This window comes from Babylonia areolata, chromosome 6, assembly GCF_041734735.1.
Source record: "Babylonia areolata isolate BAREFJ2019XMU chromosome 6, ASM4173473v1, whole genome shotgun sequence".
NCBI lineage: Eukaryota > Metazoa > Mollusca > Gastropoda > Neogastropoda > Buccinidae > Babylonia > Babylonia areolata.
The window spans coordinates 6,277,581-6,296,406 of NC_134881.1; the positions used below are offsets into that span (position 1 = coordinate 6,277,581).

General features: G+C 48.3%; 1 protein-coding gene across 3 annotated transcripts in view; it reads left to right on the forward strand.

The window, feature by feature from the left end:
- LOC143282699 (uncharacterized) overlaps nt 1–11,241 on the forward strand; it is a 92,662-nt gene extending 81,421 nt beyond the window's left edge. For all 3 annotated transcript variants that reach the window (XM_076588378.1, XM_076588375.1, XM_076588376.1), the window contains 4 exons: nt 2,304–2,825; nt 3,461–3,637; nt 9,111–9,532; nt 11,108–11,241. In XM_076588378.1, coding sequence (XP_076444493.1) covers nt 2,304–2,825; nt 3,461–3,637; nt 9,111–9,511 — 1,100 coding nt within the window. In that variant the 3' untranslated portion in view covers nt 9,512–9,532; nt 11,108–11,241. The remainder of the gene's footprint in view (nt 1–2,303; nt 2,826–3,460; nt 3,638–9,110; nt 9,533–11,107) is intronic.
- Nucleotides 11,242–18,826: the final 7,585 nt, after the last annotated feature.

An 18,826-nucleotide genomic window follows, 5' to 3' on the forward strand; every position in this document is an offset into this window, starting at 1 on the left:
CCCCTTCGCCGCCTCCTCGCCCCTTCCACCCTCTTTGTTTTTTTCGTTGAAGTAGAATTATTTCCGCCCGTGGCTTATATTTTGTTTCTTGGTTTCCTAGAATTCATGTGACGTTGTTTTCTTTGTTTTTTGTTGTTGTATTTTTGTTGTTCAAAATACAACACCCCCCCCCCCCCCCGCTCCTCCCCCCCCCTAAAAAAAAAAAAACACAAAAAAAACACTGAAAACTTGTGATTGATGAGGGAGACCTTGTTCAGACCATCACCACCAGCTGAGATCAGCGGCAAAGCGTCCATGACAGGACTGTTGTGTTTCACAGGTGCACGCTCGTGCGCGCACGTTAACTCTCTCCATACGAACGGCGAAAGAGGCGACGTTAACAGCGTTTCACCCCAATTACCATCATCAAAATATTGCAAGCGGAAGGCTCTTATACTGAAGACGTGAATGTTGACAAAGAATACCATAATTCTGACGAGGGAAGCTAAAGGTTGGGTCATTCAGACACCCACTGGACATCCGAAGGGGTCTGTGTAGAGGAGAAGAGAGGACTGGCCGTACTGAGTGGGTTAAGCTGTATCAGTATCTTGAAATAAAAACAAACACTCTTGTCTTTGTCTGTCTCCTGTCTCTCTGTTTGTCTCCATGTTTCCTTCTGTCTAACTCTCTCTCTCTTACTGTCAATATCTCCCTGTCTCATCAATCTCTCTTTCACTCTCGCTGTCTGTCTCTGTCTTTCTCTCTCTGTCTCTATCTCCCTCTCTCATCAATCTATCTTTCACTCTCGCTGTCTGTCTCTGCCTCTCTCTCTCTCTAACTGTCTCTGTCTCCCTCTCTCTTCAATCTCTCTTTCACTCTCGCTCTCTGTCTCTTCCTCTCTCTCTGTCTCTGTCTCTATCTCCCTCTCTCATCAATCTATCTTTCACTCTCGCTGTCTGTCTCTGCCTCTCTCTCTCTCTGTCTCTGTCTCCCTCTCTCATCAAACTCTCTTTCACTCTCGCTATCTGACTCTGTCTCTGTATCTCTCTGTCTCTGTATATCTCTCTCTGTCTTTGTAACTCTTGTCTCTCACTCAGTCATTCTCACTCACTTCTCTAATGTTATGAGTTTATTCACAGTGCACGTGAATCAGATTGACATAAGTTTACAGCTGGGCCAACAGCAAAATGAGAGCTGCATCATTAATGCTTTCTTCATCACAGTGGGAAGTCATTTACAGCTTAATCTTTTGTGAAGGACTGACTATGACGCAAACTAGGATGAGGCAAAATTGAACTGGTTCTCAGTTCGGCAGCCTTGGGTGCTAGCTGGCTTTCGGGAACCATCCCAGCGCCGACTGTTCCAAAACAATCTTGGTCGAGAGTGGGGAAGTAACTTGGGCAAGACACTCTCCACTGTGATCAGATTCTAGCCCAGATAGTCGGGACAGCAGTTGCCTCCTCTGCTGTTCTGGTGGTCATAGTGGGACACGATTGACTATCATACTATCATACATATGCACGTGTACAAATTTGTCACTGTTTCAGTATTCGTCTTTTAATGTTATCACGTTGATTTCTTGGTTTTTGCTTTTCTTTGCACTGAGGGCAGAATGTAAACAATCATATTTTTCTTCATTACTTTTCCTTTTTTAAAGAAAATTCTGTCAATCAATCAATCAATCAGTAGTTCACTCTGTTTCACACTCCTCTCTCTCTCTCTCTCTCTCTCTCTCTCTCTCACGCACACATTCACCCACTCCTATCTCATTCATTCATACACACACACACATACACACACACACGCACACACACACACAAACACAAAATCTCTGTGTCTTTTTGTATCTCACACACACACATATAGTAGATATATATACATATATATATATATATATATATATATATATATATATATGTATATGTATATATATATATATATATATATATATATATGTGTGTGTGTGTGTGTGTGTGTGTGTGTGTGTGTGTGTGTGTATGTGTGTGTGTGTGTGTTAGCTGAACTCATTTCATTTCTACAATGCATGTTACGCTTTCTATGATGAGTGTTTTTGACACCCTTTCATAAGAGGCAGCTGACTATAAATGAATAAATCATCCTTCCTTCCATCACTCCATCCATCCATCCACCCATCCATCCATCCACCCAACCATCTATCCACCCATCCATCCATCACTCCATCCATCCATCCACCCAACCATCTATCCACCCATCCATCCATCCATCCATCCATCCATCACTCCATCCACCTACCCATCCATCTATCTATCCATCCATCCATCCATCTGTGTGCGTGCACGCAGGTCAGTTGTACGCGCCCAGCCTCAGACCCGGCAGCGGCGACGGCCACCACCCCCACCACCCGCACCGGCCCCGTCACCACCCCCAACCCCACCCCCACCCTCACCGCCACATGCCGCTGGGCGACATCCCCCGCGAGCCCGTGCCGGCCTCCACCGCCTTCCCCGCCGCCGCCGACCTTCCCGGGACCCGCCCTCCTCCTCCTCCTCCTCCTCCTCTCCTGGAGCTGGAGCGGCTGCGGCGAGAGACGATGTCGACGACAATGATGACGACGACTACGACGACGATCATCGAGGAAGCTGCCGCGGAGTCGAGGCGGGGCGAGCTGGAGGGGCATCCTCCTCCTCCTCCTCCTCCTCCTCTTCATCACCCTCAGCAGCATCTGCATCAAATTGATCTTCACCATCACTATCACCATCTTCAGCAGCAGCAGCAGCAGCGAGCGTCGTTGAGGCAGGAAGCGGAGATGGAGACGGAGGGGAGTATGGGGATGGCGGACGAGGGTCGACGATCACCTTGCTCAGGTGTGTGTGTGTGTGTGTGTGTGTGTGTGTGTGTGTGTGTGTGAGAGAGAGATAGTGTGTGTGTGTGTGTGTGTGTGCGTGCGTGTGTGTGTGTGTGTGTTTGTGTGTGTGAGAGAGAGAGACATAGAGAAAGAGAGAGAGAGAGAGAGAGAGATTGTGTGTGTGTGTGTGTGTGTGTGTGTGTGTGTGTGTGTGTGTGTGTGTGTGTGTGTGTGCGCGCTCGTGTTAATAAAGCATGTGTTTGTCAAGTGTCAGTACCCCCCCTACCCCCCACCATATATATATATATACATACATATATATATATAATTTCTTTTTTTCTGTCTGCAAGTGAACTTATTTCACAATCAAAGTGGGTATTTTCTACAGGAATATTGCCAGAGACAACCCTTATGTCACCAAGGGTTCTGTTTACATGCTCGAAGTGTATGCTGCTCACGGGACGTCGGTTTATCGTCTCATACGAATGACTAGTGTTCCAGACCACCACTCAAGGACTAGTGGAGGTGGAAAAAAAAATCCTGGCTGGAGTGAGATTCGATCCCACGGCCTCGGATACTCTCGCTTCCTAGACGGTCGCGTTACCACTTGGCCACCACCACTCCGCTTTCAGTTTGGTGTCCTTTCCCCCTCAGATCCAGACCCGACTCCGATGCGGATGGAGGGGTCCCCACACGCGCAGCTGTGGGTCTCTTCGGGACTCGAACCTCATCCCTACGGCAAGCAGCTGGTCCGGGTCGCCGCCAGGTCGCCGTCCAGTCCAGATAAGGACCCGTCTCTTGGCCGCTCGGCCCTGGACTATCACACAGCAGGTGGGTCATTACGGTGATTTGGGGGCAGGCGTAGGTACGAACGAACGAACGAACGAACGAACTTTAACTCTCTCCATACGAACGGCGAAAGAGACGACGTTAACAGCGTTTCACCCCAATTACCATCATCAAAATATTGCAAGCGGAACGCTCTTATACTGAAGACGTGAATGTTGACAAAGAATACCACAATTCTGACGAGGGAAGCTAAATGTTGGGTCATTGAGACACCCACTGGACATCCGAGGGGTCTGTGTAGAGGAGAAGAGAGGACTGGCCGTACTGAGTGAGTTAATGAGGGAAGTGGAATAAGCATGCACATTTTTATTTAAATTTTTTTTTTTTTTTTTTTTTAATTTTTTACATCCAGCCCTCAGGGCAAAGAGAAATGAAATCAAAATACTCACAGGATAACAAAATGTTATAGAAGTACATGCATGACATTCAAATACACTCACATGCACAGTAAACATTTAAAGGTACATAATCATAATGCAATGACAATAATGTATGTAAATATAATAATATAAAAGTGCAATATGAGAGAGAGAGAGAGAGAGAGAGAGAGAGAGAGATGATGATGATGATGGCGATGGCGATGATGAAGTACACACATGACATTCAGATACATACAAATACATACATAAACATTCAATTGTAAAGAGAGAGAGAGATGTACAGCCAAGAGTTTCTCCACTGCATTCACAGCTTCGTCTTTAGTGAAATACCATGACTATGAAGCTAGGAGGCAAGATTGCACTTTTCAGCTGATAACGCTGCAGCCTTGGGCGCAAGTTGGTTTTTTTTTTTTTTGGGGGGGGGGGGGAGGTCATAATAATGATAATAATAATGGTATTTATATAGCGCTGAATCTTGTGCAGAGACAAATCAAAGCGCTTTCGCACCAGTCATTCACACGCATTCACAACTTTAAAACTGGTGAAACTGAATACAAGGAAGAGGCAGGGGAGGGAGGCTATTTTGGGAAGAGGTTGGTTTTAAGGCCAGACTTGAAAGAGCTTAGTGCGGAGACTTGACGAAGCGAAGGGGTAAGTTCATTCCAATTGCAAGGTCCAGAGACAGAGAAAGAACGGCGGCCAACAGTGGATCCGAAGCCGATCGTAGCTCAACGCGACTGTCATGAACTCCTCTTGGCCGAGAGTTTGGGGATTAATATTGGGCAAGACACTCTCCCTTAGAATACGATTCTAGCCTATCAGTATCAGTATCGCTAGCTCAAGGAGGCGTCACTGCGTTCGGACAAATCCATATACGCTACACCACATCTGCCAAGCAGATGCCTGAAAAGCAGCGTAACCCAAAGCCTAGATGGTCGGGACAGCGACTGTCTTCTGCGCTGCTCAAAGGAGGAAAGTGGCAGAATGGTTTAGACGTATATCTGCCAACACAGCGTTCGTGAGTGTCTGGGCTCGATTCCCGCTCCAGCTGTCGCCCGTGCTCCGAAGTATGACTGGAAAATCAAACTGAGCGTCTGATGGTCGTAGTCGGACACGACTATCACACACACACACACATACACACACACAAGCGCGCGCGCACGCACGCACCTGCCCCCCCCCCCCCCCCCACACACGCACACGCACACACGCACGCACACACACTCTCGCACGCATGCGTGCACCCCCCCACCCACACACGCGCGCACACACACACGCACACACACATACGCACACAAAAAACGCCCCCCAAACACAACAACAACGAAACAACAACAAAAACAAAACAAAACAAGCCAAAACAACCTTTTTACATACGTCACCAAAGGTTTAGACTGTGCAGCAGCATGAACGTTGTGGTCGACGCCTCCTTAAACCTTGAAACCTTCATTGGTTCTGCCCTGTGGGAGTAGAGGGCTCTACTTCAGGATCACGGTTTGAGCGTGCGTGCTTGCTGTGTGGACCATTCAGTAGCCGACGTGCGTAGCGTATCTGGTGATCGGTCACTCACTTACGTGAATTCACTGCTCGCGTCATTCTGTTGACGCAGGATTTTTTGACATGGTCTTCGTGTGACGGATTTCTATTTTGAATCCCTTTCTGCGATCGCCTTTGACTGACACTGTGCAAAGTGTATTTGCAGTATAGTGATGGCCTAGAGGTAACGCGTCCACCTTGGAAGCGAGAGAATCTGAGCGCGCTGGTTCGAATCTCGGCTCAGCCGCTGGTATTTTCTCCCCATCCACTTGACCATGAGTGGTGGCCTGGACGCTAGTCATTCGGATGAGACGATAAATCGAGGTCCCGTGTGCAGCATGCACTTAGCGCACGTAAAAGAACCCACGGCAACAAAAGGGTTGTTCCTGGCAAACTTCTGTAGAAAAATCCACTTCGATAGGAAAAACAAATAAAACTGCACGCAGGAAAAAATACAAAAGAATGGGTGGCCGCGCTGTAGTATAGCGACGCGCTCTCACTGGGGAAAACAGCCCGAATTTCACACAGAGAAATCTGTTGTGATAAAAAGAAATACAAATACAAATTATCTGTGTAATCGGACGTGTCATCTTACCTTTTTGTGGCTGCCTCTGTTTGAGAACGGCCAGGGCGCTTGTATTATTCCCTCTCTTGAGATCACGGTTGTGATGGGGCTTACCTTGTCAGACTTACATATCGATGTTTAATTCTATATGTTTTTTAACCTTCAGTTCGTTTTACTGTTTAATTTGCCTACAAAAACCCCCAAACAAACAAACAAAAAACCCAACAAACCAAACAAAAAACAAAACAAACAAGTCAGTTATGCCCATCACTCCACCCGGAGCATAGGCCGCTCACAACAGTCCGCCAGAGTCCTCTGTCCTGGGCTGACCTTTCAAATTGTCTCCAGGTGTGCTCCATCTTCTTGGTGTCTGCCTCGAGGTCACGTCGCCAGGTGTTTCTTGGCCTTCCTCTCTTCCGTTTGCCCTGGGGATTCCATTTCAGTGCCTGCCTGGTGATGTTATTGCCTGGCTTCCTCAGGGTGTGCCCGATCCATCTCCATCTTCTGCGCCGAATCTCGTCTTCAGCTGGCAGCTGGTTGGTACGCTGCCACAGGTCTGCGTTGCTGATAGTGTCGGGCCAGCGTATCTGGAGGATCCTTCTCAGGCAGCTGTTGATGAAGGTCTGCACTTTCCTGATGGTGGTCTTTGTTGTCCTCCATGTCTCTGCTCCATACAGAAGGACTGACTTGACGTTGGAGTTGAACATCCTGATTTTCGTGCTAATCGACAACCTATTGGAGCTCCAGATGTTCTTCATTTGCAAGTGTGCTGCCCTCGCTTTGCCGATTCTTGCTCTGACGTCTGCGTCTGTGCCACCCTGCTTGTCGATGATGCTGCCCAAGTACGTGAAGGCCTCTACCTCTTCCAGCTTGCTCCCGTGCACTCTGACTGGGTCCTCTCTTGCTGTGTTGATCTTGAGGATCTTGGTCTTGCCTTTGTGGATGTTGAGGCCAACTTGTGATGAAGTGGCTGCCAGCTCTGTTGTCTTGTCCTGCATTTGCTGGTGACTGTGGGAAAGCAGGGCCAGGTCATCCGCGAAGTCCAGGTCATCTGGCTGGTCAAGTAGTGTCCACTGGATTCCGTTTCTTCTGTCCGCTGTTGATGTTTTCATGGTCCAGTCGATTGCCAGGAGGAAGAGGAAAGGTGACAGGAGACAGCCTTGCCTGACTCCAGTCTTCACCTCGAAGCTGTCTGTGAGCTGTCCTCCATGGACCACCCGGCACCTCATTCCCTCCCCCATAAGAGTAAAACAAACAAGCGAAAAAGCAAATACAAAACAAACAAACAAAACAAACAAACAAAAAAAAACCCAACAACAAAAAACAAAACAAAACAAACCCCAAAACAACAAACAAAAACAACAACAACAACAAACAAACAAACACACAAAAAAAAAACAACAACAAAAAAAACCAGCAACAAAAAGAACAGCATTATGTCGATCACAATGTGTCTTTTGAAACACCATTTTACTCTGATGTTTTGAACTTTTGGGTGTGACTTTACTTCGTGTCATTTCATTGGCGATAATCTTTCCACGACGCAAATCATTTCGAAATACAGATGTATGCTAATGGCTTTCTTAGGAGACCAACACCTTTTGAAACTTCATTTTCCTGCAATTTTTTCAAACTTTTGGGTTCAATTTTTGTTTTTCCTTGATTCGTATTATTGGTATTCATCTTTTAAGAAAACAAGCACATACCAACTATTGGTGTTCATCAGGCCAGCTAGTGGTATTCATCTTGTAATTCAGAAAACAAGCATATACCAGCTATTGGTATTCATCTTTTAATTAAGAAAATACTGTTTATGAATGTTATTTGATACAAGTCAAAATATGGTTCTTCAGCCGTCATGATAAAATTGAAGTGCAACGTTGTGAGCACAGTATAAGCTTTAAGTTTGTTGATGCTCTTTTGTCATTCATTGCATTGTAATCATGTGTATTGTTGAATAATTAAAGATTATTTAAACCAATTAAGAAAATAAGCACATACCTGCTATTGGTATTCGTCTTTTAATTAAGAAAACAAGCACACACCAGCTATTGGTATTTACCTTGTAATTCAGAAAACAAGCACACACCAGCTATTGGTATTTACCTTGTAATTCAGAAAACAAGCACACACCGGCTATTGGTATTTACCTTGTAATTCAGAAAACAAGCACACACCAGCTATTGGTATTTACCTTGTAATTCAGAAAACAAGCACACACCAGCTATTGGTATTTACCTTGTAATTCAGAAAACAAGCACACACCAGCTATTGGTATTTACCTTGTAATTAATAAAACAAGCACATACCAGCTATTGGTATTCATCTTTTAAGAAAACAAGCACAGACCAGCTATTGGTATTCATCTTGTAATTCAGAGAACAAACATATACCAACTATTGGTATTCATCTTTTCAGAAAACAAGCACACACCAGCTATTGGTAATCATCTTTTAATTAAGAAATCAAGCACAGACCAGCTTTTGGTAATCATCTTTTAATTAAGAAATCAAGCACAGACCAGCTATTGGTATTCATCTTTTAATTAAGAAAATAAGCACAGACCAGCTCTTGGTATTCATCTTTTAATTAAGAAAATAAGCACAGACCAGCTGTTGGTATTCATCTTTTAATTAAGAAAACAAGCACAGACCAGCTATTGGCATTCATCATTTAAGAAAAGAAGCACAGACCAGCTACTGGTATTCATATTTTAAGAAAACAAGCATATACTAGCTATTGGTATTCATATTTTAATTAAGAAAACAAGCACATACCAGCTATTGGTATTCATCTTTTAATTAAGAAAACAAGCATAGACCAGCTATTGGTATTCATCTTTTAATTAAGAAAACAAGCACATACCAGCTATTGGTATTCATCTTTTAAGAAAACAAGCACACTGACACAGTTTTTTTTCTATTACAGGTTAAAAAAATGACACGTTCATGACTTTCTGTTGTTTTCTTATCAGAAGCAAGAATCAGCGGATGTGACGGAGGAGGAGGAGGAGGAGAAAGCGTCGCAATGCCTGCGCATCATCTCACTTCCGGCGGCAGCAGCGAGAGCCACCACCACCACCACCACCACCACCACGTCGCTCCTACCACCCCTCCTTACCTGTCCCCCCGCCCCCTCCTCCCCCCTCACTCTAGTCCCCCGCTCTCCCCTGCTGCACGTGCTGACAGAGGCCGACCACCACCTCCACCACCACCGCCACCCCTACCCCTTCTTCCCTCGTCCCCTACTACCACCACCACCACCACCACCACCACCAGCACCAGCAGAGGAGGAGGGGTCCCGTGGGCCCGGCCCGTTGGAGGGGCCGCTGTCCCTCGTGGTGCCTCGATACAGCCCTGGGCACGAGTCTGCTGAAGGGCCCAGGTTTAGCACTGGGTGAGTTTGAGTTTTTTGCTTCACGTGTTGGTTGGTTGGTTGGTTGGTTGGTGATCCGTTATTTCATGGCTACACGCTCGGCTTATATTGATTGGTTGATATGGATACTTATATCGCGCTTATTCTCGGTCGGAGACCAAGCTCTAAGCGCTTTACAAACACGGGGGTCGTTTGCACAACAGGCTGCTTACCTGGGTAGAACAGAGTGGGACTGACACGGGCTTACGGTTGGGCCAACAGCAAAAGCGAGAGTTGCATGATCAGTGGTTTCTCCCCTGCAATTGGAAATCATTTAAGGCTTAGTCCTTTTTTTTTTTTTTTTTTTTTTTTGAAGGACTTTGACTCTAAAACTAGGAGGCAACTGAAACTACACTGGATTAGTGCTGCAGACCTTTGGAAACCATCCCTGTGCCGACTGTCCTGAAGCCCTCTTGGCCGAGAGAGTGGGGATGTAAGAGAGAGTGGAGTGATGGCCTAGAGGTAACGCGTCCGCCTAGGAAGCGAGAGAATCTGAGTTCGCTGGTTCGAATCACGGCTCAGCCGCCGATATTTTCTCCACCTCCACTAGACCTTAAGTGGTGGTCTGGACGCTAGTCATTCGGATGAGACGATAAACCGAGGTCCCGTGTGCAGCATGCATTTAGCGCACGTAAAAGAACCCACGGCAACAAAAGGGTTGTTCCTGGCAAAATTCTGTAGACAAATCCACTTCGATAGGAAAAACAAATAAAACTACACGCAGGAAAAAATACAAAAAAATGGGTGGCGCTGTAGTGTAGCGACGCGCTCTCCCTGTGGAGAGCAGCCCGAATTTCACACAGAAGAAATCTGTTGTGATAAAAATACAAATGTAACTTGGGCGAGACTCTCAGTCTCCAGTGTAACCAAGTTCTAGCCCAGACAGCCGGGACAGTAGTTTGCCTCCTCTGCTGTTCTGATGGGTCACAGTCAGACACCGACTGACTAGCATACATTCACGAAAGTGATTTTAGAGTTGGGGGGTGGGCGGGGGTGGGGGACCGTGCGTGTGCTGTCCGTGTGTGAATGCGTATAACGTGCGCGGTCGAACGTACATCTTTACGTAATTATTTGCCAGGATATTTTCTTTCTGTTATGTCTTCGTGTGCTGTTGCATGCCATTGTACATATGTGTAGTGTCGTTTGTGTATTGTTTCATGTGAGACACTCAAAAGAGTTTGAGCCATATGAGTATTTATCATCATCATCATCATCATCATCATCATCATTCTTCTTCCCGCTGCTACCACTATTACGATCGGTGTCTGACTGTGACCCATCAGAAGAGCAGAGGAGGATATATATATATATATATATATATATATATATATATATATATATATATATATCCGTGTGTGTTTGTGTGTATGCGTGCGTACGCGCGCGTGCGCGCGTGTGTGTGTGGCTTGCTTTTGTCGATCGACAGTTATTGTGGATTTTTATCTTAGTTCTAATGTCTTTTTTTTTTTTTTAATTGTATACCTGATCTGAGTGATCATGTATTTATAATGAACCTATAATTACGAAAATTAATTCCCATGTGTGTGTGTGTCCCAGGCTGCCGACCGCCGACTCCCGGACCTCGTCGCTGCTGGTGGTGGCGGCGGAGGTCAGCCAGACGACGTCACGCGGGGGGGCGGCCCTCCTGCCCCCTCCGGACCCCCACTCCGCCCACTCCCCACCCCCTCGCCACTCCAACCTGAGCATCCTTCAGGAGAGCCGTGCCGTCCTCAGTGCCCTGTCCCCCCGCCGCCTGTCTCCCCCCCACACACCCCACCCCTTCCCGCCCCCCCTGACCCAGCAGCGCCAGTTCCTCTCCTCCCTCTCCGCCCCGGGCGCCCTCCTCAGCAGCATGGCTTGCGGTGCCGGAGCCCCCGCGGGGACCACGGCCTCTCAGCTGGTGCCCTCCACCTTCCTCTACCCCCACCTCTACGGCCCTGTGGCAGCGGCCGTGGCGTCGTCGTCGTCTTCTTCTTCAGCTTCAGCTCTACTCACCGAGTCGTCAGGCCCTGCGTTGTTGCCTCCTCCTCTTCCTCCTCCTTCCCCCCGAGGGTTCCTGCCCTCTGGGGAAGCTGGGAGAAGCCTCGAGATGCAGCATCGGCCTCTGTCGTTTTCGAGGGGGGGAGGAGGAGGAGGAGGAGGGTCCCCTGGGCTGTTTGCTGGCAGGTCTCCTCCGTCAGGGCTGTCGGTCCCTCCTCCACCTCTGCCACCACCGTCACCACCTCCGCCACCATCGTTCGTGCTGACCGGTCTGACGTGTTCCCAACCCCCACCACCACCACCACCACCACCACCACGGGTGGAGCGACCCATCCCCATTGCTCCTGCTGCGGCGGCGGCTGCTACTCCGCTGCTGTTCCTGGAGACTGTGGCCCCCCCACGCCCTCCTCATCCTCCGCTCCCTGCAGCGGGGAACAGGGGGGATGCTGACACCTTCAGGTCGCTGGAGCCACCACCACCACCACCACCACCATCACAGTCCCCGCCGTCACGCTGGGACGTGGTGGAGAGGAGGGGGAGCGAAGCGCCCTACTACGACCCTGGCTCCCGTCCCTGGCAGACTGACAGACCCTTGGACATGCACCTCGACGTGACAACCACCAGCAGCAGCAGCTCTCGTCGCTTCCAGACCGACGACAGATGGGACAGAGCCTCCGAACTGGCGCTGCACTCGTCGGGGAGAGGAGTCGGAGGAGGAGGAAGTGTGTACGAGGAGAGAGGAGAGGGTCGCTACGACGAGAGGGACCCCTCCTCCCCCCCGACAGACGCACCAGACAGGCACCCCGTCTTCCTCTCACGGTACGAGGACAGCGACGACGCCTACACGCATTCCCTCCACCGCCTGGGGAGAGACTTCTCGGGCGTCGAGGTCAGCGGCAGGCGGGAGGCGCGGTACGAAGAGAGAGACGGGGCACGGTCGCCGGAGAGACCGTCGGGCTATGTGGAGAGAGACGCGCGGATGGTGGACGGCAGAGACGCGGTAGTGGTGGAGAGAGACTTAAGGATGGAGAGAGACGCATATCTGGAGAAAGACGCACGTTCGGGGAGAGACTCACAGAGAGAGACAGACGCACATCTGATGGAGAGAGCGGACGCACAACTGACGGAGAGGAGAGACGCAGAGATGACGGAGAGGAGAGACGCACAGATGGAGAGAGAGGACGCGAGGAGGAGCGCGGCGCACGTGCACCGTGACAGGAAGGAGGCGGCGGCGGCGACGGCACAGGGCGAGAGAGAGGCGGCACACACGGCGGACCAGACACGTGCGCACGGAGAGGACGTGTACACGGAGGAGACAAACACCCCCCTGGAGAGGAACGCCCCCGTGGAGAGACACCCACGCAGAGACTCCCCGCCAACCGTGGAACGACGAAACCCGGCGGAGACCTTGGAGAGAGTCGACTACGACGACTTCCGCTACCACAACCACAACCACCACTACAACGTCAAGGAGAATGAGGAGGAAGGGGAGGAGGAGGAGGGGGAACGGCGACGGAAAGCCACCAGGAGGCGTGCCGAACTTCGGCCGGAAGCGGAGAGGTTCTACTACGACGACGATGACGATGACAACAGAACAAGAGGGGCAGAGGTGAGGTGCCAACAGCAGCAGCAGCAGCGGCGAGAGGGCTGGAACTTGCCAGCACCCACCGGTTCTGGTACCGGTTGTGGTATCGGTTCTGGTACCGGTTCTGGTACCGGTTGTGGTATCGGTTCTGGTACCGGTTGTGGCACCGAAGATGACGGGAGGGGATGCGATACCCGCTGGGAGCCTGGGAGGAGATACCCGCCGCCGCCGCCGCCACCACCGGAGAGGAGGAGGGACTACCACCACCACCACCACCGCTACCACTACCAGCACTACTACGAAGGGACTGATGAGGGGGCCACCCGTCTGTTGGAAAGGGTCCGCAGGGGGAGCTGTGGCCACGGGGAGGGGGGACAGGGAGGAGGAGGTGGAGGAGGAAGAGGTGGAGAACACGCGACGGCACACATCCTCCAGGCCCGATGAGAGGGATAGAAGGGGGCAGGTGGACTACGACAAGGCCAGCAGCAGCCACCCTTACCCTCACCACCCCTACCCTCACCACCACCACCACCACCACCACGTTTCCTCCTCCTGGACATCTCCCCCTCCTCCTCCTCCTTCCTCCTCTTCTCACCTCCACTACCACCACGACCCCCACCACCCACGGGATCTGTCTCGCACGTCGTGGTCACCGCCTGTCAACCTGTCGTCTTCGTCGTCCTCCTCTTCCTCGTCGTCGTCGTTGTCGTTGTCGTCGTCCGTCCTGGTCCGGAGGGAAGCGAAGGAGGGTACTGTGTCTTCTTCCGCATCGTCGTCGTCGTCGTCGACGTTGTCGATGTCATCGAAATCCGGCCGCCTTGAGCAGTCGGAATCCGTGACAGTGTGGCGACCGTATTGAGGGAGGGAAGCTGTGTGTGTGTGTGTGTGTGTGTGTGTGTGTGTGTGTGTGGGGGGGGGGGTGATAGTGTTTGTGTGTGTGTGTGTGTGTGTGTGGTCATCGAAATCCGGCCGGCTTGAGCAGTCGGAACCCGTGAGAGTGAGACAACAGTATTGAAGGAAGGAAGGAAGCAGTGTGGGTGTGTGGATGTGGGTGGCGGGGGTTGGGGGGGGGGCTGTTGTAATCGTCGTCGTTGTCATCGAAATCCGGGCGGATTGAGCAGTTGGAACCCGTGAGAATGTGACAACGGTATTGAAGGAAGGAAACAGGGTGTATGTGTGTGGAGGGATGGGGGTTGGGGGCGTGGGGGTGAGGGATGCGTGCATACATGTGTATGAGGTTGTGGGAGTGTGTGTGTGTGTGTGTGTGTGTGTGTGTGTGTGTGTGTGTGTGTGTTGCCTTCATCATTTCCACCCTTTTTTGTGGATCACATGTCTCTGGGTTTGGAGGCCATACCGGAGCAAAAACCGAAAACAAGACAAACAACATGAACTATAAAAAGGGAACAACAACCCACCGCTACCCCAGACTTTTGTTGAATCCCAGTTGATGATGAAATCTGCGTCGGCCATGAAAATGCAAGTTTATTATTACTATTGTAGTGATTTTTCTCTCTTTTTTTTTTTAAAGTTCACTGGTGACAAATGATGCGGGGGAAAAAGAAAAGAAAAGGGAGGGGGGGGGGGGGGGGGGGGGGAAGAAGGAAAAGAAAAGAATGGTACTGCCTGAAACTGGTATGTGTTTGTTGTGTAGGATCTTTGTTACAGGTGCCTGTACTTGTGACAGGTATACAGTGGTCACTCCCCCCCACGCCCGTCCATTCCCCTTCTCCGACCCCACCCCCACCCCCATCCATCATGGTTATCTCCCTTTTCCTTGTATTTATGGAAGAGAAGGATCGACTACGAGATAGTGATGAACTAAGGACTTAAAATTATTGCCTGGATAATCAGCCATTGTTGATCTCTGTGTGTCCTGTGTCTGTCTGTCTGTTGCTGTCTCCCTCCTCACCTCACTGCCTCCTCTCTCTCCCCCACTCCATCTCTCTCCTTCTCTTTGTGTGCCCCGCTCTCTGTCTTTCTCACCGCTTTCTCTGTTTCTCCCTGTCTCTGTCTGTCTGTCTGTTCCTCACCCCCCCCCCCCCCTCTCCCAAACACCATCTCTCTCCCAGTCTCTCTCTGTGCCCCGCTCTCTGTCTGTCTTACTGCTTTCTCTGTTTCTCCCTGTCTGTCTGTTCCTCACCACTCCCTCTCTCCCAAACACCATCTCTCTCCCCCCCCTCTCTATCTGTGCCCCGCTCTCTGTCTGTCTTACTGCTTTCTCTGTTTCTCCCTGTCTGTCTGTTCCTCACCACTCCCTCTCTCCCAAACACCATCTCTCCCCCCCCCCTCTCTATCTGTGCCCCGCTCTCTGTCTGTCTTACTGCTTTCTCTGTTTCTCCCTGTCTGTCTGTTCCTCACCACTCCCTCTCTCCCAAACACCATCTCTCTCCCCCCCTCTCTATCTGTGCCCCGCTCTCTGTCTGTCTTACTGCTTTCTCTGTTTCTCCCTGTCTGTCTGTTCCTCACCACTCCCTCTCTCCCAAACACCATCTCTCTCCCCCCTCTCTATCTGTGCCCCGCTCTCTGTATTTCTTACTGCTTTCTCTGTTTCTCCCTGTCTGTCCTGTCTCCTCACACCCCCCCCCCCCACCTTTCTCTCTCTCCCTAACCCCATCTCTCTCCCCTCAATCTGCTCCATTCTCTTCTTTCTTTCTTTCTCACCTCTCTTTCCTCACTCACTCATTCATTCACATAATCCTATGTGAAGGACAGCAACATCACAATTAATTGTACACATGCTTTTTGATATTGTTTTTTTGTTGTTGCAACTGCAAATCTTTGTGTTAAAAAAACGAAAAGGAACAAAAGCAAAACATTTTTGTATTTGTTTGGAACTTTTTTCGCTTGGGGATCTATATCTATATATCTGTCTCTTTCTCTCTCTCTCTCTCTTATGTATGTGTGTGTGTGTGTGTGTGTGTGTGTGTGTGTGTGTGAGTGTGTGTGTGTGTGTGTGTGTGTGTGTTCTTTGAAAGGAATCATATGTTGTGCATGTAACGGCTGACAATGTATTTTCTTTTCTTTCTTGTTGCATTGATGGTATATTTTAGAAAAACAACAACAACAACAACAACAAAACGAAAAATAAACCAGTACAATTACAAAAAAATAAACAATAAAAAAAACCCATCAATAATGCCAGAGCTGAAAATGTTACGCTGAGAAAGGAGGGCACGTTCCAGAACCACCCAGAAGCAGAGTTGCTGCCATACATGACCGGCCATTCCATTCCACATGTACTACAACCTATACAGGCAGTCTACACATGGTACTTTCGCTGCATCATTCCACAGTGAATCAGACTCCCAGGAAGATGTTGCCTCAGCTCAGTCACCCACAACCAGTGGGGCGAAATGTGCTAAAAGGTGTGAGTTTTTTGTGGGTTTTTTTTCGGTTTTTTTTCATAACTCACTGAATAATGTCTGACATGGACGAAGGATTTTCAACATTCTCTTGTTTGATCTGTGCATCATGTATCCACGAACGAATGTGCTTAATTAGCTAAAACTGGGAGGAGTATGTCCAGTCCTGTGATAGATGTTCTTTAAACAGAGCTTATCCTTCTACTCACCTAGTGAAGAATGATCTTCCAACATGGACCTACACCTATAATTTATTTCAACAATTAACCTGTTGACTGCTGCTGATCAGTTTTTCCATGCTCATCAGTAAATGGTTGCCACCTCACTGAGATCAGACAGCTGTAGGTCGGGAAGGGTCTGTTCCCTTGCTTTATCACTTGCTACTCTTGGGATTGAAATATATTTGTGCAGCAAAATCAATGACACCATTAAGTTCACAAAAAAAAAGAAAAAAAAGAAAAAGTAGCCACTGCATTCATATCAAACTCATGGCATGCTTATCTCATTTTACCAAGGTTCAACAGTCAAGGAATAAGATACCATCTAAGTCTGTACATAATAATTATGTTGACCAAAGTTAAAACAACTCCACACATCTTTCAATCATATCTCCTTGTGTTATGGAATGTTGAAGTTATCAAGTATGTGGGAATATGCAGTGCAAGTTTCAGTTTCACGCTGTCTGAGCATACGGACATATCTGGATATGCTACACCACAACTGACTGTTAAAAAAAAATGTAAGAAATGCTTTTGCACAAGGTGTGTCTGGGACTGAAAACTAGGGTCTCACAGAGATGTGCCACAGAGGGAAGTCCGAAGCTCTCATCACTCAGCTGTTGTTGCTATTCACTTGTATGGGACAAAAGGAGACATATTTATGTGCCCTGCACAAGAAATTGAATCTTGGTTGGTTGCACACACACACACACACACATACACATGCAAACTATGCGTCTCTCTCTCTTTCTCCACGGCTCACACACAAAGTCAGCACACACTACAAGGAAAGTTTCAGATGCTTTTATTCTTTATCTACTCAGAATGGATAGGTGTGTGTGTGTGTGTGTGTGTGTGTGTGTGTGTGTGTGTGTGTGTGTGCACATGTGCGGTTCACATGAACAGCAAATACTCAAGCGTGCATTTAGAAAGTGTCCACATTGTCTTGTTTTGCTTTATTGTTTGATTAGTTTTGCTTTGAAAAAAAAAAGTTATCTTTTCAAACAAAATGTACCCCACATCCCCAGTTGTTCCCCACACGACATTTCCAGCAATGTATTTTTTTCTTCAGTCAACCCTGAATCCTCCTCTTCTCAGTCTCCCTCTGACTGACTTTTGAAAGACTATCACACAGACTTGTCAATTTTGTGTTCCAAACCAAACATGCACACAGTTATTTGTTGTTGTTATAAATGTTATCACTGATATGTAACAGGTATATCTGCTATCTCCCAAAACTATCTTTTGTTGTTTATCGTCCAGTCAACCACAAAGGGCCGTATCGGGACTGAAAAACGAAATATCTATACCGTTGAATCATTAGAACCCCACACGTTCTGTCATAATGGTGCAAATAAACCTAGGACATGCCACCAGGCGCCGTCACCGAGATTCGAACCCGGGACCCTCAGATTGAAAGTCCAGCGCTTTTAACATTTGGCTATAGCGCATGGCCCGTCAAAAAACAAAACAAAAAAAAACAAACCAAAAAACAAACAAACAAACAAACAAAAAAAACCCCAACAAAACAAAACAAAAAAACCCCCAAAAAAACCGGCACAATAATACAACATAGTAAGAATACCCAATCATCAAGTCCGAAATATTGAAGGTTTTCTGATAAAAAGACAAAAAAGAAAAGAAAAGGTGAATGGATCAACAAGGCAGAAAAAAAAGGAGGTAGCAGAAAGAAAAGGAAAAACCAGAAATGAAAGAGCGATAGAAAAGAAATTTCCAGCACAGATTTTCAAGACGGCGGGGACGCTATAAGTTACAATGAAAGAGCGTGAGGGATGGGGAAAGGGGATATCATGTAACAGGTATATCCACCATCCCCCAAAACTCAGAATAACTTGACATCAGGGCTCGTTCAGAACAGTGGGACATGTATGGATAGCCTAAATTAACAGGGTGTGAAAATATTGCAGTAAAACAACGATAATAAGTACACCATGGTTCCAATTGCTGGGTGTGAGAGCAGCCCAAATTTCACACAGAGACAAGAAAGTAATGTACAATACAATAGTGAATATTGCTCAGCTCTCCTCTGGGTCAATTCAGCTGTGGGAGGTGGAAAAACCAACACGTCCCCGTTTTCTCTCTCCTAATTTGCCCTTCCTAATAAAGAGAC